At 44.1% G+C, this 23625-nt stretch overlaps 1 protein-coding gene across 1 annotated transcript in view; it reads left to right on the top strand.

Annotated features, from left to right (window-relative positions):
* The window catches only part of LOC138568836 (ATP-dependent translocase ABCB1-like), a 615126-nt gene that overhangs the window by 79222 nt on the left and 512279 nt on the right, over positions 1 to 23625 (top strand). The window contains exon 5 of the mRNA XM_069646608.1: positions 6534 to 6644. Coding sequence (XP_069502709.1) covers positions 6534 to 6644 — 111 coding nt within the window. The remainder of the gene's footprint in view (positions 1 to 6533; positions 6645 to 23625) is intronic.

Genomic DNA, 23625 nt, shown 5'->3' with positions numbered 1-23625 from the left:
TCGTTACAAGTAAAACTGAAAAACCTCAGAAATTTGCCAGTTATGGTAAGCTAAGCAACCATTATTAGCACCACCACCGTGCACGGCTGAGACTAACACCCAGGACATCAACAATGACATCACACATTTCCTGGGGTTGTAGGTAACTCACTAGCTACAAAAAGGATATTGAAAACCAGGTTGATCATGAACTAACCATTCTCTAAGGTCCAAATGCACCAAGGAGGCAGTTCACATTCAACAGTACCTGGATTCAGTTCTTGGTCGGCTGACAAAGTCACACCCTGTGTCACACTTAGATGCAAGCAATTCATGAACATTCCAGGCACATTGGATTAAGTTGACCTTGTTAGTTAAGATTTAGAAAAGTCCAACTGGTGTGGGACTTCGCAAGACTTATCTCTTGGTATTAGGCATACCCAACTCTTAATATAGGCCTGTACTACACAAGTTGGTAGATTGACTGAGCAGCCAGGCTTATCGTAAGAAGGGTAATGCAAGCTGTAGAGTAGCACAATGAAATCAGTAACCCCAAGGCACCAGGTAAAAACGTACACACTTAAGGTTATATTACATTATTAATTTATATACGCAACATAATTTAAGCATTCTTTAAAACAAACAGTCACTAATAATAACATTCAATGGAAGATAGATAGAATTCATTTAAACAAGAACCACTAATGCAGGTGAGTAATTCTTTTCTATGCTAACCATGTTCCAGCACACAGAGTGACATCAATCAAGGTCAATATTAGCACTTATTTTTATTCACCATTACAAAATTGGGTTGAGTAGGGAAAACGGTTAGAGTTAAAGTAGAACACACTTTAAACTGGTTCAATTGTGACTTTCTCTCAGAGGGTAGTAGGTGGTATTTCATCCCAGCAACAATTAAAATCTGTAAGGGAACACGCCTTGCCAAAGCCAATAGTGTTAAGAAGAGGAGCCTTTAGGAGGTTCCATGTGTTAATACCTGCAAAAATGTTGTGATACAAAAATATTGCCACATTTTTGTGCCAATATTGAGGCATGGCCTCTGGGGTGGACATCCCTGCAACCCTGCATTATTTTTAAATGTTCGGGGTCACCCCTGCAACCACCGCTCCCACAAATGATCCCCCCAAAAAATATTGCCTATGCCTTTCCAGACTACCAAATATACGGCGATATTTTTGATGGGGATAATATGTAGAGATACCCTTTAGGAAACCAACACAGCAAAAGTCAGTGGGACAGTTCCAGTTCTGATGCAGCTTTTCTTAGAAAAATGTTATCAAACAGTTAGGACTTCTTTGAAAAATCACAGGAGGTCAAGGGGAGCCAAATTGTTGGAGCACAAGCTGGAAGGCATGTGCAGGTGAGTTGAGGCCAACTCCAAATGGGTACAAATAGTACTTCCCAAGCCAGGGAGCCCTACAAAAGGCAAAATGTAGTTATAACCCAAGCCCCACAGTAGTTTAGAATTGAAGAAGAGGTTCCAGCTGGATGCCTTCCTGATGCAGTGATGTAGACCCTTCTTCCTGGTCCTTGGTCATGGTGATGAAAGGAAGACATCTAGCAGACTTTTCTGGCAGCACTCTGGAGAGGGACTCGACAGCAATGGATTCCACGCAATTCAGCATCTCTGTCATTTTGGCACCTTTTTCTCAGTGACAAAAAGAAAGAAACAGCTTGTGTTGGACTTTCCTTGGACTCTTGGTTCTGGACTCAGGTGAGGCGACTCTGGGCAAAGAATTCCTGCTCTTGGGGGTCCTTGAAGGTGCCCACAAGGTTTTGGCTGGATTCAATGTCGGGCAGGTGATGCACTCAATAATGGTCATGGTTCCCCAGGCATTGGGATTCTGCAGACTAGGAGAGTCGCAAGCAAGTTGGGGGATGAGCCAAAACTAAGCAGGTCTTGAGTCTAGTTGGTCCTATCATCCCAATGGAGGAAGTTGGCCAGCACAGTTCTTCTCTGTCAAAATTAATATGGGGTCAACACAGCTGCAAGCATTCACCAGTGACTCTGCAGTCCTGGAAGGTGCTGCTGGCATCTCTGCTCATCCTCTTCCTCGGATATGATGTTCCAGTGGTCGACTCTGCCTGTAGTCCCAAAACCCTGCCTTTTATGTGATGTCCCATTCATTCATACCTCTACAGCTTTCAATCACACAGGGGGAGTCATCTTCTAGGACAGCCAAAGCAGAGGCCTATGGAGTTTACCAGACTTTATTAAACAGTTAAAAATCCTAGTCAGCGAAAAACACACGGGTGAGTGGTAAAAAGTACCACTCACTCAGGAGATTAAACATTTTAAAGTTCCCAGATTCTAGTAAAAGAGCTGAGGGCCTCTACGTTTAAAGGGAATTAGCACAGAAACTGAACATTCTCCCAAGCAGCAAGTGGGCGTCGAGTAGCGGTGTATGTGGATGCTTTGCGTGTTAGAAGGGAACCTCTCAAGGATTGAGGTTGGGGTGGTCCCAGGAATGCTTCACAGTTGGCCAGGCTGCAGCAGGCTTTAAACAGAGGGAGGGGACGATCAGTGACGCTCCAGCGGTTCCAGTCAACAGTAGGTTGTCAAAGCGGTGATCTTGGGTGCATCGATGTGCAGTCAGTGATGGCAACAGATCAAGAGCTGGATGGATCTAGCCATGCTTGTGGCCCCGGTTAGAATCTATGCCTGACTCTCCAGTGATTTGGTTTGGATTCCGGTATTGAGCAGTCACTTTGGGCCTAGCAGGTGACAAGCCTTAGCTGGGACTTGATCAGGTGTTGTGCTGGTTCAAAATGCAAGCAAGTTCGAAATGGTGGATTGAGTGCAGCAACCAGTGCTGATGACTTTCCTCTAGTTCCAGGTGTGTTAAACATGGAGCAACTGGTATGGTGCTGTAGAACATGGAGTTTTCGGCTGGTCTGGCCCTCTGGTTCTTGTGAAGCCCACTCAGGGAGACTTCAAGATAAGATTGTTCCATTCAGTGGCTGCTATCCCAGCTCAGGAGATTCCAGTGCAGAGGGGAAGGTCCTGATCCACAGCAGAGGCCAATCTCAACGTGCCCTGGGAATGGGTAGGAAACAGATATTTCTTCTGTATTAAATGATTCCTTCTTCACGTGAGGCTGAGAGCTTTGCAAAGTGCAACTTTCCCAAAGTAAGTCCAGAGAGATCGTCAGAGTAAATCTGTGGCCTAACAGAATCTGAGAGAATCTGCGTGAATCTGATGAAGGGGGAGGCCCCTTCATTTAAAGTCAAAAGTCCTCAGTTACCCTGCTTTAGTGGTCCAATTCCAGCTCTTGAACAGAGTGGACTTTGCCCTTCTCATGTCTCACCGAAAGTGCTTTGCTCCACAGGAAGTGGAGGGGACAGAAAAGAGAGAGAGGGACACTGAACTTTAGGATGGTGGGAGTCTTCTGACCAGAGCCCTCCTGCCGATAATGGTCCAAACCCCTACCCTTCTCTCTTAGAACTAAGTCCTTTGGAGATGCAGCACCCTGTGTTAGGCAGAATCATATGCTGTACCCTTTGGGAACACCACACACAATTAAGACTACAAGTGATAGTACAAATTCACCTTTGGTACAAGCCTGTACTACACAGTAAAGAGGTAGCAATGGCAGAGCAGCCAGATTTATCTCAAGAGTAAAGTGAGCAGTATCAGAAGTTGCACAAAGGACAGCAATTACTATGGTTCAAACAAACACTGACTCAAGGTTTCTGAGTAAAAGAATATACATTTATTTACACACTCATTTGTAAAACAGTTCACTAAGTAGAGCAGTAGAAAATCACAATCTTAATATACTACACAACACCCAATCAATTCTGGACAAGTTAAGCTCAAAATGAAGTATTAGCAAAATGGCACTCCAGCAATTTAAAAAGGGAGGGAAAAACAAGGTTATACAAAATTAAGCAGCACCAACAAGTAAGTAGGCAGGGCAATATAGAAAAGGCTTACTACAATGAGGATTCAAATCAATAAGCCTAGGCCAATGTTAATGGTTAATGGTTCCGAGTCTTTGCAGAGGATCACACAGTTCAGAGTAGTTCACGGTTAAGTCTTTGCCAATAGTTCGAAACAAAGTTGGCCGGAAGAAAAGTTACTTAAAAGAGTAGAGAACGACAAGCCCTCAGATTGGCCAAAGATTTAAAACACTTTCACCGCGGTCAGACTGAACGAACAACGGGGTTTGAACAATACCTTAGAAGAAGAAGAATTCTGTAGCTGAGGCAGAAATTCCTGGCAGATCCTGCAGGCTCATGGTTTCTGAAGTGACTGTCGGACTGACATGAAAGAGGAAGACTGGAGGGTCCTGCACTGCCAAGGGAAGAAACCAGCACCAGAGCAAATCAACAAATAAAAGTTCCTTAAAACACAAACAGGCCCCGGTCCTCCTGGCTATCCGGTTCACTGCAGCGATGCACAGCAAATTCGATCAGGGAAGGGAGGCCTTGCTTGGTGTTTCTCAAACTGGTTGGTCCTACCAGCTTAAGGGAAGATGATTCCTTCCAGATCTTCTCTGTCGTCGAAGTTTAGGAAATTCGGACACGCAGCAGGGGTTCACCGGGAGGTTCAGTAGTTGCAGCATTCCTCTTCCTTCAGCTTCTCTTTGGTTCTCTCAATCCAGTGGTGACTCTGCCTTGCAGGTCCCAGAGTCCTGCTTTTTATGCAGTTTTCCCCCATTCACACAGCCTCGCTGTCAATCACAAAGCAGGGTGGCTGTCCTGGCTGAATGCAAACTTTCCTCCTTACTTTGGTTACTTTGATTGCCACGCTTCACTAAAACTCACACTTTAAAGTACGGATTAACCGGGAAGGTATTCTCACTGAAGCCATTCCTAGTTGGATAGGCGTAAAACAAGGCTAACCTGGCAGCCATATTGTTTAATTAATATATGGCTAACATAGTTAACATTTGGAAAGGAGAGAAATCTTTTGCAGCACAATTGGGAACGTTTAAGTTATCCTGGCTTGCCTATGCCTATGACGTTCTCCTCTTTGATAGAAGTCAAGCCACCTTCAAGCTAAACTGGAGAGTTTCCAATCTTATTGTAATTCAAATAACCTCACGGTTAATCCGCAAAAATCAAACATTATTATTTTTTCAAATTGTAAAATAGTATGTCATTTTACATGGTTCATTGATGCCAAGCAGATAAATAATGCTCAAAATCTATACTATCTGGGCTTTAATCTTTCGAATAACATCTCGTTTAAAAGAGTAAAGGATTTACTCATGGAAAAACTCTTACCCTTAAAAGGGCAAATAAAACACATTTTTCACAAATTTTGTTGCTTTTCGCTTACTCCTCTTTTTGAATTCTACAGTAAAAAAGTAGAAGCTATACTTCTTTATGGTGTGGAATTATGTTTATGTGATTTGGGACCCCTTCTTGACCGCCTGCAGGGCATTCTATGGAAAAATGCCTTAGGACTTCCTTTATCGCTTCCAAATGCAGTCCTGAAACATGAATTAGATCTAACTTCTCTAGCAGCATGATACCATTGGCGGCTGCCTGTGAACTATTCTAAAATGCTCTTTCCTCCAAAGAATTCGATTTACATAGAATTCTTTAAGATGCTATTGAATGATCAGCCATTATCTGTTGCTCAATTCAAAAGCAAAATGAATACGCTATTAGATAAAAATCAATGTTACCATGCAATCTTCAACTGCATATGAATAAGGTTAAAAAAACAAGCTTTTTATAAATGATTGGGGAGAATGTATAGACCAACTTCATACATACCCCTCATTTACTCAGTATGCAGAATTTATCCATCCTCAAATTCCACGGCTGTCTTATTTGACTCTATGTCCAGGCAAAGAGGTCCGTAGAACATATATGTTATTCAGACTTGATCTTATCCGTACAAAAATGTGAATTAAACTTTGGGCGAAGAATCATGATATTCCATTTGATGATATCTGTAGATTCTGTAATGAGACACAAGAATCACTTAAACATTTGTTTCTGTTTTGCTCCCAATTTGAAAACACCTGTGTAAAGATGTTGAAAGAATTTGCATTAGCAAACACAATCTGTGCAAGAAACTGCATATGGTTGAACTGTATGTGGGGCTCTAACAACACAGTAATACTTGCGACTGTACATTTTGTAAATTACCACTTGAAGTTTTACCACTGTAAAGTTTGAACATTTTAAAAGTGATGGAATATGTTCTGTTTTTAACGCGACTGTATGATTGAATTCTGAAATTTTTAAGCTGTATGTAGGAATGATGTGTATTATACTGTATAATTTTACTGTTTTGTAATGACTTTTCTGAAAGGAATGTATTAATTTGTCATAATTTGTAAAGGTGCTTTTGCACTAAAAACACATTAATAAAATAAAAAAAATAAAACTGCACAAGGGAAGATTTTGAAATGGTGTTCAATCAAATGTATCCCAATATCTTATTTTGACACACAAATCAGATTCGATTGAGATCCAATGAAATCCAATCACATTATGCCAATTGTATGCACATTATTGTTAAACCTCTCATAACATTTATTGAAATAACAATATATATTTCTTTTTTTCAGCACCGTCTTATTGACAGCAGCTCCAAGGAAGGACACAAACCTGACACATTAATAGGAAATGTTGAGTTTAAAAATATCAGTTTTTCATACCCGACAAGGCCTGACATTCCTGTAAGTCAACAATAGAATTGCAATAATGTGAGCTGTATAAGTATAACAGTAAACTGTTTGGCAGATACCTTTTTTCGGGTTTAGAAATGAGGGGGACATCTTATCCTTGCAAATGTTTAAAAATGTTTAGCAAAACACTTTGGGAAAATGAAACTGTAAATCGTTGTGCTGACCAGGTAGACAGGGGAACAGCCCACAGCTGGAGAATAGCATTAGCTCTTTAGAATGTCTTGTAAAGCTAACATGACCATAAAGTATTCAGTGGTTCTGTAGAAGAAGCAGTGGGGATCCTGGAAAATATTCAACCCTGGCTAGTGCCTCATCCACAAATCAATGTGACATCCAGAAAATTATACACAATAGCATTTTGAAAGTTGCAATTGCGATTTGCATTCTAAATAATTCATAATGTGGACCCTGGGGCAGTGAATAATGAAAGGTCTAAGGGGCTTTAGCACCAATGACCAACCAACCATGAAAAGAATATTAAAAGGAGGGAGTTGATGGTTTGATTTCCCAAAGCTCTATCTCATAGAAAAATTGAACCGAGATGGCATTCCGGTTGTGTTGTGATTTTTACCATTATCTCTCATGCGCTGAATGTGTTCAAACAACATTTTGAAAAGCCAACACCATTGAGATAAGGAAGACTGAGACTTAGGCAATGAGAAGGTTATTTCTTTGTGGATAACTTTAAATCTGAACATTCAGTTAGCTCTCACGACTGTCCTTCTAGCTTCCCCAGTTTCAAAATATGAATTGGAAATCCTGGCCCTCTTGGAAGTAAAGTGTTCTCCTCAATTGTGTCACTGCTCCAATCAATAAGGACATCTGCGGGTCAACAGTGTTCTCAATATCTGTATCCTCAAAACAGCAGTTGCTGATGTAGGATTGTTCCAATTCTGTTTTCCCATGATTCTGCTTTTTTAATTCTTTCATCCCTTAGGGTGTGAGCCACATTGCTTTCCACAAGGTAGGTAGATCAAGTCCTCATAGAAAGTCCTAGCTAAATGGAGATATATCCCTACAAACAACGAGAATTTGAGTGCATTGTTTGGCTTACACCAGGTCCCATACTCAGGATTAGAAAGTAATCCTGTGATTGATGTGGGGGTCTGGTCTCTTTGACATTGTGGCTTCTCTTTCAGGTGGTCCAATAGGGAGAATGCAGGTCAGATGGTTGGAATACAGTTTGTCCGTATGCAACCAGGAGGAAGAGAACTCAGTGCTGGAGATTCCATATTTTATCACCTACATAACACTCCACTTGGGGTTAAAAGCACACATATTATTGTGATACAGCAAAAGCGACCAATGCATAAACCATTACACAGGTTGTTCTGTTTTCAGCTATTTATTTGACACATTTCCAGTGCATGTCAGTGAGGGTTTATAACATGTTCACTGCCTTGCTTCGGGCTGCTCTCTGCCAAAATAATCTTAATTTATGTTGAAAAAGTTTCAAAAAGTGCAATAGAGGAGAAAGCCTGCATTTTTTGCATGAAAGGTCCTGTTGCATTGTAGTTATTGTTTTACATCCTCCCACCGTCTAATATTTTAACATAACAGAATAACTTCCCAAGATTTTTACAGACGTATGACGTATGACTGAAAAAATGTGTTACTATTTTGTCCATTTGCTGTCCTTTCTTCCCAACCTATTGGGGAGGACCTCTTCTGCAACAGACACTTCTCTGAAGGTGCTGCTTAAAGCAGAAATAGAATTTGCATTGCAAAAACCTAGTGCACAAGCCCTCCATTATGAAGCCAGGTAGCTAAGCTCCACTGTGTAACCGCGCTATGCGCCCCTCATACCAGTTTCAATTGTTCTCTATTTTTGGATTGAGTTTTCATTCTTCATTCATAATGCCAGTCATTTTATTCTTTTTAAAGAAAAGGTTTTCCCTTTTGTTGCTTTTTGAGGCAAGAGGCCTTGCTTTTTGATGTCGCTGGTTTGAAACAAGAAATCATTCTTGTTCGATTGACTTTTTTTAATTTCTTTTGTTGAAATGGTTTCAAATGTTACTTTCTCTTACCAACAGTGGGTTATGCTGTATGCCAGAGGCTTTAAAGCATGTACTCAATATATGATCCCCTCCTTGGGAGTCGATATGCAAAGGGCTTCTGTCACATGTATTGATAATATCAATGAGATTTCTTGACAGACTCTGTCACACACTCAACTAATATCTTCCTCAGAGACTGTGGTGCAAATATCTCAGAAACCATGCATCCTAGTACATTGAAACATGGGCCCTCATTACGACCCTGGCGGAATTCCAAAAACGAAGGCGGAAATGAAATACCGCCATCGAATACCGCTCGTTGCGATCATGACCCGTCACCGTAAAGTACGATGCCATTAGCGACACCGTAGTGAACGCCAACGCTAACTGCACCAAGCACGCGCACGCGCGCCTTGCAAAACTGTAATTTCCGCCATGGCGCAGCGGTACGCGAATTCTGACCCTAGCGGACATGTACTCAACTCCATCAAGCATGGCGGAAAGTACCTTTCCACCATGGTGAGAATTACGGCATCGCGAACCAACCGTACATGGCCCTACTGAGTGCCTGTACTCCACTCCCTGCCCACATTGCACAACTCCTCGTAGGCAAAAGCGGCCAGTACAGTACCACACAACTCCACTCAGAAGCCGGAACCCAATGCAGATCATCTCACAATACATCGCGCCACAAATCGGAATATGCAACATCACTAGTAAAGAATAAGGCCACACGGTCAATTATCTGAACATAATTTTAATGCACATCCAAATCACCAAGGCCATACAGCTATTCGCAAACTAACTCCCAAATGATTTCCATCACTGTGGGCTGCATCCGCAATGAATGACCAGCTTCTACTTGTGTGACGCCCTGTTCCTTCATGGTACACAGGGCCTACATTTACGACCAAAAAGGCAACACGGAAGCGCCTAGAACTGCAGGGCAGTCCCATGAAGTAGGCACTAGTCCAGCTGAAAGGTACATATGTTGCTCCTAGCCACTAGTACTGCGTAAGGGCATGTGGCCCATTGGCGATCGTCCCATAAGATCGTAATGGTGCTCCATTGATTAACTCGAAGCTGCAGGTGTCGAGTGTAAAAGCCATCTGCAGGAGTGGCGTACAGATGGCAGCGGCAAAAGGGGAGGAGATACCTGTCACCCAAAAAAATAATAGCATGGGCATCCGAACTTCATATGAATTACTCAGTTCATTCAACACACTAAATATACAACCATATGCATGCTAGCACACTCAAAAGGATTAATGTCACCAAAAAATCACTTGCGAATCATAACGACATAAATCGAGCTCAATACACTATTACTAACGAGTGTATGTGTGCATGCGTCTGTCAAAACAGAATCCATTAGATGTGATTAGTAACGTGCACAGACACAAGTGTTTGAAGGCGCGTCGAGACAGGGAGGGTTCAACAAGGGCAGACAGATGATGGACCCACTATGGCAGCTTTGCATCACATAGCGCAGGGGAAGGGGATAGATATCAAAAAGCCATGCACATGACAAACCCTCAATTAAATCATCTGTCCATGCATCCATTCATCATTCCCTCATCCCGGAATAGAAACGCCTGAATATTTACTCAGATTACATTTGAAATTTCCATTGAGTCTGTGCGGAATGCAGTCTGCAAAATCCACTGTGCTCCTGCCCGGTTCACTAGTGTAGTGAAGTAACATGTATTTGGGGACGTCCTGCCTCATCGTCCACTACGCTATTGCGCATCCCATTCAATTCACATCAATCATTGCATTCTCGTCATGGGCCCTGTCCCAAGGACATTCAACAATAGAACGTTACATTTCCAGTCAGACCTGTGGGCGTCTCCTCGCCGCTAGTTGAAAAGCAAAAGCGCTGTCCTTCGAATTCCTCATTTGCAACATCACGTCCAAAAGGCATCTGTGAACGCTTGGATTCACAAATACATCTATGTAGTGCGGCTGTGTGTGAAAATGGCAACTGGCTTCAATCACTAATGGGACTCCCCGCCCGTCGGTGAACGTCGGTACAGTGCTGCATGAGGGTCCACCGTTGATCGAGTACTACATTCCACTGACCCTTCACAAGTTTGTCCGCGACTGCAAAAATAGTATGTGAAACAATGGGACTATAGCAGAATCAACATATTAACCAATATTTCACTGCCATCGGGATCACATACATGATTGTAATTGCAAGATGCCATGCGTCAAATAGCAGCGTTGTGTGCGGGACGTGCTCGCCCAAAAGTAATTGCAGCTGGCACAGGTGAAATGAATCACCACAGGTGGAGGCTATACAGCCTGAAAACACATAAATTGCATACCCAAACCCCTCCCACAACCACACCCACTCCCAAATGCTACCGACAGGACTAGCGATGTTGGGCCTGGGGGACCTGATAGCACTGCAAGTACTCCAACTTCAAGAAGAAGACGAACAACAACGACTGCAACAACCGGCCGCACAGAGGAGACGCAGGAGGAGGAGGAGGAGGAGGGCAAGGCAGGGGCAGCAAGGCCCACCAGCACAGCCACTACCACCACGCAGGCAGCCCGCAATCCCACGCCTCCGTGCCAATCCGTTCAACCTCACTGCTGAGCAGATCCACACCCTCTACCGTTTGGACCGGGACACCATATCCGCCATTGTCGACATGACACACGCTGACCTTGTCAGCATGATAGATAGCCCAACCGCCATCCCACCCCTACTGAAGGTGGTGTCTGTACTCCACTTCCTGGCCACTGGCACCTACCAGCACACAGTCAGACAGTTGCATGGCATTTCACAGCCACTATTGTCACGGACACTATTCCAAGTGCTTGATGCCCTCCTGAAGCACGCAGACGACTACATCTGTTTACCACGCTCGGAGCAGGAGCTCACAAACGCAAAAGTGGGATTCCATGCACTTGGCGGCATACCGGGTTGCATTGGTGCCATCGACTGCACCCATGTGGAATTGGTTGTCCCACATGCCATGGAGGTCCAGTACCGCAACCGGAAACAATATCATTCTATCAATGTACAAATGGTGTGTGACTCCAACAGGATCTTTACACATTGTTGTGCCCGATTTCCAGGATCAACCCATGACTCTATGGTCTTGAGGAACTCTACAGTACCACGCTACATGGAGCGACACGCAGGGCACCGATCCTGGCTACTCGGTGAGTCTCATTTAATGCATGTGAATGTGGGGTAGGTGATGCGTCAATGACGTGGCAGAAGGGGGGGGATGCGTACGTAGCAATGTTATTCCACAAACATCCTTCTTTGTCCACATACAGGTGATGCCGGGTATCCACTGAAGAGATGGCTCCTTGCACCAATCCGGAACCCACAGAACCAGCATGAGGAGGACTACAACCATGCCCACTCACGTACCCGTGTAGTCATAGAACAGGCATTCGGCCTACTGAAGGCTCGTTTCCGCTGCCTCAGCAGGTCTGGCGGGGCACTCCTGTACCGCCATGAGAACGTTGCAAAGATGGTCATGGCATGTGTAATGCTACACAACATGTGCGTACGTAGAAATGTGGCCATGCCCCCTGACGCAGAACTGCAAGCACCTGAAGATGGTCATGATGAGGGTGGGGATGTGGCAGCACCTCAAGGAGTCCGCGAGGCACAGGAGGCCCGTGAGATTCGTCAGAATATCATAGATGCATGCTTCTAGTACTCACGCCTGGTGGCTGTTACATGGACACGGGACTTGTGGCACTGTGTGTGTCGGGAACATGCACAATGTGGCCTGTACGCCAAAGATCAATGTCCACACATCTCATTGGATTAATGTGTATATATGTATTGCAAATGTGAAATGGTATTACACACCCAATCGACCCGCCACCCGGAAGAACCCTACACACCCCCTCCACCCTCCTACCTCCCCCCAGAACACCAGTGTCCAGAGATGCTCATTGTCATTGGTCAGACGCTATTGCAAGCCCCCTCTCCGGGTATCAGGGGCACCCCTGCCTGTGGAGCGCAGGTTCCTCCCAGATCTGCGTTGGGGGCTGCCCTGGACGGAACTTGCAACGGATGATGTCTCTGCCTGCTCACGTCCATGCATGTCCCTAAGGGTTTGTGAGAGCTCAGTGAGCACACGGCGCACAGCGGCAAGTTCAACACATACATCTTTGGAAGTCGCATGCAGTTCCACCCTCAGGCTCTCGGTGCTTCTCTCCATTTGTCCCCTCAGGCTCTCGGTGCTTCCCTCAATTTGTGCCTTTAGTGTCTCTGTACTTCGCTCCATTTCTGCCCTAAGTGTCACAGTAGATGTTTCAATGGCTGCCTTAGAACCCCCACATTCATCAGCATGCTCCTTGAGGAGCGTGGCCAGTTGCTGCTGTTGCACTATCATCTGCTCGAGGGACTGTTGCCTCTGCTGGGCCATGCCCATTTCCGGTGGTGTCACAGAGGGGCTGATCACCTCATGTTGCCTTGCCACAGGCCTTGTGGGGGTTGGCCAGTCGTCGTCTTGTGTGTGCCCCTGCGTGGTGTCCTCATGGTGTACGGGATGAAACATACAGGGGGATTGGGACAGGTCATGGATGGATCCTACATCTACAGCACCGTTTTCTGTGTCGGAGCATGCTGGCATGAAAGCAGTGTCACCTATGGTGCTGCTCCCACCAGAAGCAGTGCCTTCTGTGGCATCCATTGGGGGGACCTGTGGTGCTGCTGTTCTGGACATGCTGGCTGCTGGGGTGCCTGTTGATGTCCCCTCCAGTGTGCTGCCACTCGATTCGTGCTGCTGACGTGTCTTGATCCGTGCAGCTGAGGTGGAGGGTCTTTGGCCGTTGGTCTTGGCCCTCTTTGCAGGTGTGCTGGTAGGGGTGTCCTGAAGCTCGTTGTTTGATTCGGACCCTGTGGTGGAGTAAAGGAGGGCAAGCGTTATTTATGGGTCTGTTGTAATTGGAATGGCAATGTATCACATGCATTGGGGTGGTACCTGAGGGTGATTTGGGTCAGGGCCTTGGGGGAGGTCTCATTTTCGTGTGGATTGAGGGTGCAGTTATTTTGCAGCCTGCAGTTAGGGTGTGCATGCTGCACATGCAGAGGGTGTTTTTAGGATTTTTACTTATTTATGTATTTAATCTGACTTTTACAGGGCGCTATCATGGCAATGTATGTGGACGTTCTCCTGGACATGTGTTTCTATTGCACTATGGGGACACATGGTGCTTCACATGATTGGACTTTGTGGATTTAGCGTTGTTTAATTTGGCCCACCTACCTGATTCTTCGGATGTCTGCACTCCTTTCTCCATCCCTCCTACTCCCTCTATGCTCTCCATTCCAATGGTGGAGGCACAGATTTCTTCCCAGGGGGTCAACTTGATGGGTGAATCAGATCCTCCCCCGGTAGCTGTGGCAATGTTGCGGTTGGCTGAAAGTATGCTCCGGACGCGTATCCGCAAGTCGTCCCATCGCTTCCTGCATTGCTGTGGGTTGGGGGGTGCGGTCCCCACCGCACTTACCCGCTGTGCCACCAGGGCCCATATGTCCCTCTTGTTCGCAAGTGCCGTCCTGGTCATTTGCGTCGAGAAGACGACGGCAGCGTTCTCCTGCAGGGTCTCTGTGAGCACGGTGAGTTCCTCATGGGAGAAGTGGACCTGCCGCTTGCGATCGCACGCTTTTTTAGCAACTTTTCCCATTTTGGCTAACCGGTTGGGATGTGTCTCAGGGTCGGTTTTTTATGGTTGTGTTGGGATTCTGATTTTATAGGTGTACGGCGTCCTGTTTCCCGTTCCGGCCCCATGTTTTTACTTCCGTTTCCTTATATTTACGGTGACCGTAATTTGCGCTGACCGCTCATTACGGTGACCGCTAAGATGGGTGGCGGAATTGCACCTAGGGCGCCGTACGACGGCGGAATGGGCCGTTTTGGGGTCATTTCCGCCATCGCGGACTTTGCACTTCCGCCATGGCGTGGTGCTCGTGCCCGATGGGTCGGAATTGGCCGCACTTTGCTCCATCGTGCAATGGCGGAAACGCTATTTACGCTATGGCGGTCATGTCAGTTACTTTCCGCCAGGGTCGTAATGAGGGCCATGGTGTTTGAGGTCCCGAGTTTTGTTCCTCATGTCAGGACCAGTACTTCTACAACCACATTGATGTTTAGCCGATTTCAGGACACTGTGTTATGTTTGAAGGTGCTGGAATCTGGGGAAAGTGGTGGAGTGTCCAAATGTCCTGTAGCACGTAATGTCCGAAGGGTTCAAAAAGGTAACTATGCAAACTTTGGTGCAGATTGGTGAAACAGTGTGGAATTGTATAAGGAACAAGGTTGTTCCACAAACCCAGACACTCACACATTTTCACTTGTATAAATATAGATGTATTTATTGTGTGTTACAGTTAGGGGTGTACCGAAATTCGTCTTCAAGTAAGCCAAACAGTTTCACCTACAAAATCTATTAAGTGCTGCTTTGACCATGTGCCTGAAAATTTCAAGAATGTCATGTTTATCCTTTAAAAGTATCATTAGGCAAATGATGCTGTCACTTTTTTGATTGAGTACAGGCAGAGCAGAACTTTTAAAATGCAAACAAAATCCCTACCCGTCATGTGTTGGACAGTGGTTTTCTGGGGAGTGGAGAGGTGATGCAAAACTCTCAATATTTTTTATGTATCTCTGGTCTCCTCTGTATTTTTCAATTGAAAATTATTGAGCTGGAACAATATTTTATGAAATCAATCTTGGAACATGGTGCTTATTGAATCTCTGAGGACATGTTTGAGAGATCTGAAAGTTACATGTTCCAAGGCCATCAATTCCAAACCCCCATAATGTAATTAAGTGGATTAATGTAGTTGTGGCAGAGATCCCAGTAAATTCGAAAGCCTGAGTTAAATAGCTCAGGAGGTAGCATGCCTGCAGCAAAGAACTGTGTTAAGCCTGTAGGCCGAGATTATAAAGCAAGTATGACCGCTCAGTGGGAAGTGTGCCTGTGGCAGAGATGTGCTTGTCATATAAAAACATAAATTACAATTCCTGCCCTCCAACTATCTCATGTTGACAAAATGAGCAGGGCCATCATTTCATCAAAATGCCATGGGTAGCAGAAGTGACATCGCATGACCCTTGACCTCTGATGACATCACAGGAAGTGATGTTAGTTGACTCCACCCCGAAGTGACATCACGGGAAGCGATGGAACACAACCTTTTACCCCTTGACCAAACAGGAAGTGGCATCACATAGCATTGTTCGTAAGTACACTATTACACTATGAAAAATATGGTTACAATATCCCTGTAATGTGATACATACATTTCATACAAGAATGGATCACCATAAAAAAAAAACATGCTATGAATGCAACTTGCGAAAAGGAAAATGCATAGTCTGAAAAGGATGCTTATCTACTCTAAATGCTTTTTGGAGGATTGTATATGCATTGTGAATTTGAGGTGTTAAGAACAGACTAAATCAGTGACTCACCCCCTGAAGTATGCCTGAAAAAAACCTTTAATGAGTCTAGCAATTATTGCATAGAGTTCCAGAAAGACAAATTATATGTTATTCATATTTTTTCGTATTTAGGGTCACTGCTCACACATGTGGAACCACCTGTTTTTTTAAAGTAGCCTGATCAGGAAAGCCAGCCACTCTAGAAACAAAGAGCCACATGGCATTGGCCAGAGCCCAAAAGCTTCAATTTGTAAAAAAAAAATAAAGAAATAAAGAAAAGAAATGTGTTTTAACACTTTTTGTAGAGGTAGCAGGGGAGACTAGCAAGGGAGACTGCAGGGGTAGCAAAGGAGACTGACAACCCCTAAATGATATCCCTGAAAATGAGTCCTTTCAATTGAGTACAGGTGACATGATTGTATTTTTTTAAACCAAAATGCCCCACTCTGTGGCATAAATTCCTCCTAACATTAGGGTTAAAAAAGGAAGATTTGTGTAATAAAGAAAAGGAAATAAAGTTTACAAATTAGAAACATTGGGACAAAAGGATGTACAAGTTAAATTAAATAAACACACACATGCCAATTAAAGAACTGAAAATCAGCATTGTCCCTTCCCTGTACGGTGAGCCGAGAGACATGGAGGACCCTGCATTCCCTATATATGTTTGTCATGTGTCTTTTGAAATGCTCCAAAACATTACAAACATATGCCATCCTAAATAGAAAGACAAATACTATCTACTAATAATAGGACATTGCTGAGGTGACTAATCCACATTCAGTACCACTGGTAGAAAATATGGCTTTAGCATCCAGATGTTTGTATTCAGTAGCACTTCAGCAGCCAGATGGGTGCTATTTATGTAATCACTTCTTTTGTGTTTAAGTGCATTTCTGGAGCCAGAAGACTAACGATGGGCAGGTCCAAAAGGACAATTAAGTAAAAGTAGACCCATCCCAGTCTCCATCACAGTGATTGCATACATGCATACTGTTAGGGAGAATTTTCCAGAATGGCTAATTTCCCTTAGCTACTGAGTGCCTCAGCAGCTTTGCTGGATTTCTAGGATTCATTTTTTTTTTACCTGGTAAGAGTGTGAGCCTTTTTTCCCACCCTTCCGTGTGATTTGCTGTGTGTGTTTAACATTTTTATGTGTTCATGGACTGACTGTGGAGCCTCACCTACTCCAAAGGCATCATCTGTGTACTTTGTGTCACACAGCACCTTTAGTGCAGTGACCCAGGGTGGTCCTTTTAGACTTCCCAACTCAGACTCCATTTTCTGGGACTGACTGCTGTCTCCCAGAACATGTAAATTTGCCATTGGCTTTATTAGTCCTTTTAAATTCACAGACCCAGTGCAAATTATCTTACATAGAGTTCTGGAAAGGGTTAATAGTTATCCCTTTTTGTCTGTTTCTCGTGGAAGATTATTTAATTCCCCTTTCTTTACGATTTGGCTGGTGGCAGTGGTATCTACCCTATTTTTTCTACCACAGTATATTTAAATAGCCTTGGCACTGTTGTAGGCTAAGTTAGTAGCCTCGAATTTAAACCCGCAGGACCCCATTTACTTTTATTTGGTTCCTGCTGGGTTTATTCACCATTTCTTTTTGTAAAGGACTTTCTCATGTTTTACTCTGCGCGCCAAACCAGGTTTGGTTCCTTTGTTCACTGTCCTGTGGCGGGCGTCTGCACAGAAGCCCTCCTTAGGTGCCTGAATGTCTGAGGGGGATAGGATGTGAGGGAGGGGTTTGAGACTCCCTGCACAGGGTCTCCTTGGAAATCCATGTCACACTCTGTATGATTGGCTCTGGTGACTGTCCCGCTGGGACAACCACCCTGCTGTGTGATTGACAGCCAGGCTGTATGAATGGGGGAAAACTGCATAAAAAACAGGTATCTGGGACTGAGAAGGCAGAGTCGCCACTGGATCGAGAGAACCAAAGAGAAGCTGACAGAAGAGGACCTCTTCCACGACTGAACCTCCCGATGAAGCCCTGCTGTCCGAATCTCCAAACTTTGATGACAGGGAAGATCTGCAAGGAATCTTCTCCCCTTGAACTGGTGGGACGAACCAGTTTGCCAGACTAGAAGCCAGGCCTCCCTCCTCTGGTCGAATTTACTGTGCACAGCTACAGTGAAGCGTATATCCAGGAGGACCAGAACCTACTTGGGTTTTAAGGAGCACACCTTTTATTTCATTGTTTTGCTCTGCTGCTAGTTTCTTCCCTGGGCAGTGCAGGACCCTCCATTCTTCCTACTTCGTGTCAGTCCGACAGTCACTTCAGGAACCGTGAGCCTGCAGGACTTGCCAGGAATGTGTGCCTCAGCTACAGCCTTCTTCTTCAAACCTTTGCCAAGCCAAAGGCTTTTCCTTCTCTATTCTTTAAAGTAACTTTTCGTCTGACCAACTTCATTCTGAACTCTTGGCAAAGACTTAACCCGCAAACTACACTGAATTGTGTGATCATCTGCAAAGACTGTGGTCCATTGACTTTGGTCCAGGCCTCTTGATTTGATTTCCTCACTGTAGTTACTTTTTTCTAGATTGCCCTGCTTACTTACTTGTTGGTGCTGCTCAACTTTTGTCTAACCTTGTCTTTCCCCCCATTTTAAATTGCTGGAGTGCCATTTTGCTCACACTTCATTTTGAGCTTAACTTGTCCAGAATCTATTGGGTAGGGTGGAGTATATTCAGGGTGTCATTTTTCTACTGCTTTACTTTGGTGAATTGTTTTACAACTGGTGTATAAATAAATGTATATTCTTTTAATGAGAAACCTTGAGTCAGTGTTTGTTTGAACCATAGTAATTGCTGTCCTTTGTGTAACTATTGGTACTGCTCACTTTACTCTTGAGATAACTCTGGCTGCTCAACCATCTCTACCACTTTACTGTGTACTACAGGCTTGTACCAAAGGTGAATGTGTACTGTCACTTGTAGTCTTCATTGTGTGTGGTGCTCCCAAAGGGTACTGCATATGATTCTGCCTAACACATACTATACTTTTGGGTTAGTCGTAGATACCTGGGCCCTGCCCAAAATGCCACACCTATGAATGCAAAAAAATACAATCTGCCATTATTGAACAGTTTATTTTCTGATTATGTATTCCTTTCAAGGTTTACACAAACATCTTCCGTAGACAACAAAGAAAAGAAATGCAATTAAGAATGGAAATACACATTGTAAAGTGATTTTTTTTTATTTACAAAGGGTTTTTCTTGTCTTCATAGCTTTATTTATTAAAAAGGTAACTATTCAGGACTGTATTCGGCTTTGGACGAATACTTGTCCAATTATTTGGTATTCGGACAAAACTTAAATCTAAAGTTCGCTATGAATTCATCACCAAACAACAAGTTGAAACATCTCATTGCAGCATTACATAAAGAAGTCTTGACTTCACAAAGAAAACAATGCCAGAGCATCATGGATACCCTTCGCTACATTAAAAACATTCCAATGAAACACTCAAAAACAATTTGATCAACCTCTCAGGAACAGCATCCATTAACCTTGACACTCTAGTGGAAACCCTCATCTCACTAAGATCTGCCTACACCAACAAATTCATTTCCACCAGCCTTAAGAGCGGAACAATCTCACTGCCTAATCTGAAATTCAAGTACTTGGTTCCGCTCCCTGATTTCTCCCCCCTTCCCAAGCAATTGCATAACTGGTTGTAACAGCGCCTTGATGCCCTAGGTTTAGCGTGCTTTATAAATGAATACAATAAATGCATAAATAAATTAAAAGGGGTTGGTCGATACACATGCCCCTTTAAATCTATGTCATACCCTCTGACCTGTGGTATGCCCAGCAGTTGTTTGACAAAACATGCACCATCTGTGTGCATTGTAAATGAAATCATACAAAAATGTCAACCTGGGAATTGCGACGGCCGAAAATGCTGACTTTTTTTCCTTTTTTTTAACTCCCCTTACACCATATGTATATGTTGGGGGTTTAAAGTATAATATCACATAGATCACATGTAAAATGCTAGCACAGATCTGGCATGCCTGAGGATCTCTTCACTCTTAAGGCTCTATGTACTATGGTTCAGGTACTAATCGCTGAAGCCAAATAAATCCATTGCTCCAGAACAATTAGGGCAGCCTCTTACCTGAGTAACACCCTCTTTACTACAATCAAACACTGCTCCAAATCTTTGCCAGACTAGAAATACTAGCATCCCTGGAAAGAGGCAATTTCATCAATAGTTTCTTTACCACTAACATTGACTCTATTAGACAGAACATCAATGCATCTAAATCAGTCGTGCCATTGGTAAAAAATCCACCTTGTATATCACAACCCTGTCCTACCTTTACCCCCACACTCTCAAGACTCTTTCCAAAACTGTTGCCTCACTTAAGCTTGCTCACCTGTTAAAGTAAAGACATCCTACTTTCTGCTATGTTTGAAAAGATCACAGGACCTACAGGGATCTATGTGATTATAACAAAACAAACATTTCAGAATGCATAAATGTCAGATTTTCTTTTTTCTTTTCATACATTCCTCTGCGGGGGAGACACCCCGCAAACCCCCTGAATACTCCCCTTAACTAACTAATTGCCCTATACCACCCTCACATATAATTGCAGCCAAATCCCCCCAAAAAGGTTTGCCATTGTCACATTTGGAATTCTTGAAGGCGCAACAATGGACTTATACCCCCTTACTGATCTCAATAAAATAGTGAATGTTTCCCTATGTTATTGAATCTTCCCACACTGCCTAAACAACTCTACAAAAAAGAAGAACACTCTGGAACTTGGGTATCTCACCAACTACCAGCAAATCACCAGTTTCCCATTCAGTGATCTTCCCCTGATCCTGAGCAAAGGCAACCTTCCCTCATTGACCTTTGCACTGCATTCAATATGGTCAACCATCGCATTCTGATCAGCCTCCTTGCACAAAGAATAGACTTCTCAAGCTGTCCAGATGGGTACCTTCAGATCTGACCACCACCTAGTTATCTGCAGAGTTCTACAGGGCTCAGTATTCACCATTGTGACTTTCATCCTGTTCATGGAACTGCTAGGCTCACTCCTCAATGACACAAATATTTTTCTTCACCGATATACGGACGAAACCAAGCTGTAAATCACAGTGAACTGCTCCTACAATATCAAAACCCTGCTGTAACTCAAAGTGATCTGTTTCCACAATATTAAACATCTCCAGACATACCTTGTCATCAAGCTAATGTGGATGACAAATGCATAAATAAAGCTCTACATATCCAAAATGCAATGTGTTCACCTCTGTCAACCATCCAAATAGGAAATAATGAAACAATGGCTGAATGACATGCACTTTGATGGATCCACTGCTCAACTCAACCCCTCCACCAAATCCCTTGGGTTCATCGTAAACTGTAACATATCCTTTTGGAAGCATATCAACAAAAGTATGCTGATGCTTGGTATCAGCTTACAGTGTTTCCCAGGATTAAGTCCTTTCGCCCAACAGAGGACCTCCAGATCATGATGAAGGGCCTTGTGATTGCACAAATTGGCAAGGGTGCAAAGCCCCGGCTTTTTTGATTTTTAGTACCTTAGTACCTAAAATGATGTGGGTGATACCTTCTCCAATGGGGTTATCTACTAACCAGATCCCCCTTTGTCACAACTGCATGCCAAAAGCATATTGAAATTGTGACCTGATGCATCAGTAGCCTGATCCGCAACACCCAATATGCTTGTGGCACAGAGCAGGTTCAGAGGTTGAAGATGTTCTCTCGAACCTTGCAGTAAGCAGCAAAGTCACTGCAGCAAAGGGGAACATATAAGATATGCCCATTGTACCCAAACTACCAGAAGAGCAGACACTGAAGTGAAGTATCCTGTCCTGAAGCCCTTTGCGAAGGCCTCACAGCAACCTAGAGGACCCTACCAGCCGAAGCTCCCTGTACACCCGCACCAAACTGGTCGCACTGTGTTCCATGCATCCTGAATTAGAGAGAGGGCACAGGTGTCGGTATCTGCGTTCCTCTATCCAGCCAAACAATTGCACTGCATCTCCATCAGCCCAACACAGAATCGTGTCCTAGCAGAGACCGTCAACTCCCAGGCCTAATTCATCTGCTCAGTGCCAGAAAGGAGTCCTGGGAGGATAGCTTAATGGCAACGTGCGCACCTTGGAAGCAAGGCGACACGAAGCAACACAGGTTCGATCTCCGGGTGCGCGCTAAGAAACCTCTGGGTGTTTAAGCGCGTCATAAATACAAAAAAGAAAACTATTACGCAACTAAAAAAAACAACAATTCCTGTAACAGTGCCTCGATGCCCGCGTGCTGTGTGAGTGCTTTAAAAAATAATAATCAAAAAATGCAAATGCAAAATGCAGAAACTGAGCCAAATCTCTGGAGGGTCACTAGCTGGTCCTAACCAGAGGCGACAATACAGTTTGGGCCAGCTAGCCCGAGAACCACCACCAAATTGCTTGCAACTGGACTCCCCCTTGATCACCACTTCACAATCGCCACCTGCCAACCCGACCCGTTGGAGCATCACCCACTTTCCACTGCTAGCGTCTAAAGCCGACACGGGCAGGCCAACGTTCAAGCATTCTTGGGACCACCCCAACCTGCAGCACTTCAACGACCGCTGTTCAACTTCATTAAGCACACACATTCACCCCTGTCCTATGCCTGCTTGCTTCAATGAACTCCACAATCCAACATTGGACTGTGCCTGATCAGCTTGCATCAACATTCAAACCGGGTCTGATGCATCAGCCCACCATAACCAAACTGAGGTACTGTGACACTGAACTGCCACTCTGGTACACTTTGGTCATAGAGACTGGTTAGGTCATGATCATCCCTCTTTTCACCAAGATTTCCTTTTGGTAGTACCTTAACTATGCTCAAAGTGTTACTTTCTCCAGTCTGTCACATCTTCTTTCCTCTGGGGAAGTCACTGCTTTTCCGCTACTTGCAGATGGTGTGTTTTAATTAAAGTGTTTATATTTTAATTGGACATATGCTTTATTTTGGACTGTGATAATGTGTTGTTTTGTTCACTACTGGTTGACATTCACACCCCTCTTAGAAGTATAGCCTGCCCACGGCCCAAATTACCACAAAAGGCAAATTAGGTATATCTCTTAACTCTCCCTGTTTTACCTTTATGATTGCATTGTGTTTTGGTTTGTAGAAGTGTGAGGGCTGAGCGAGCCATTTTGTCCCTGCTCACCCTTGTACTCCTGCGAGGCAGAATCCAATTTGTCACAGCCATACAGCTGGCTACTCACTAGGCCACCCATCATGCTGAATCACGCCACATAACAATTTCAAAGAAATTAAATCTCATTATCCCCATTTTTCATGACATACACTAGCTACCTAACGCACCAGAATTTTTATTTTAAAAGTCATCTCTATCACTTACAAGGCAAATACCACTCAAATACCGGTCCACCTTGCTGCCAAACATACCACAACTGGTGGCATGAACACACCTCCAAAAGCCAGACCATTGTAAGGCTTTCAATAAAGCCAGCATGCAGGGAGAAGACCAG

This window comes from Ambystoma mexicanum, chromosome 2q, assembly GCF_040938575.1.
Source record: "Ambystoma mexicanum isolate Mex_15411 chromosome 2q, UKY_AmexF1_1, whole genome shotgun sequence".
NCBI lineage: Eukaryota > Metazoa > Chordata > Amphibia > Caudata > Ambystomatidae > Ambystoma > Ambystoma mexicanum.
Note: the sequence above shows the minus strand (reverse complement) of the source record. Positions and strands in the feature narration are given on the sequence as shown.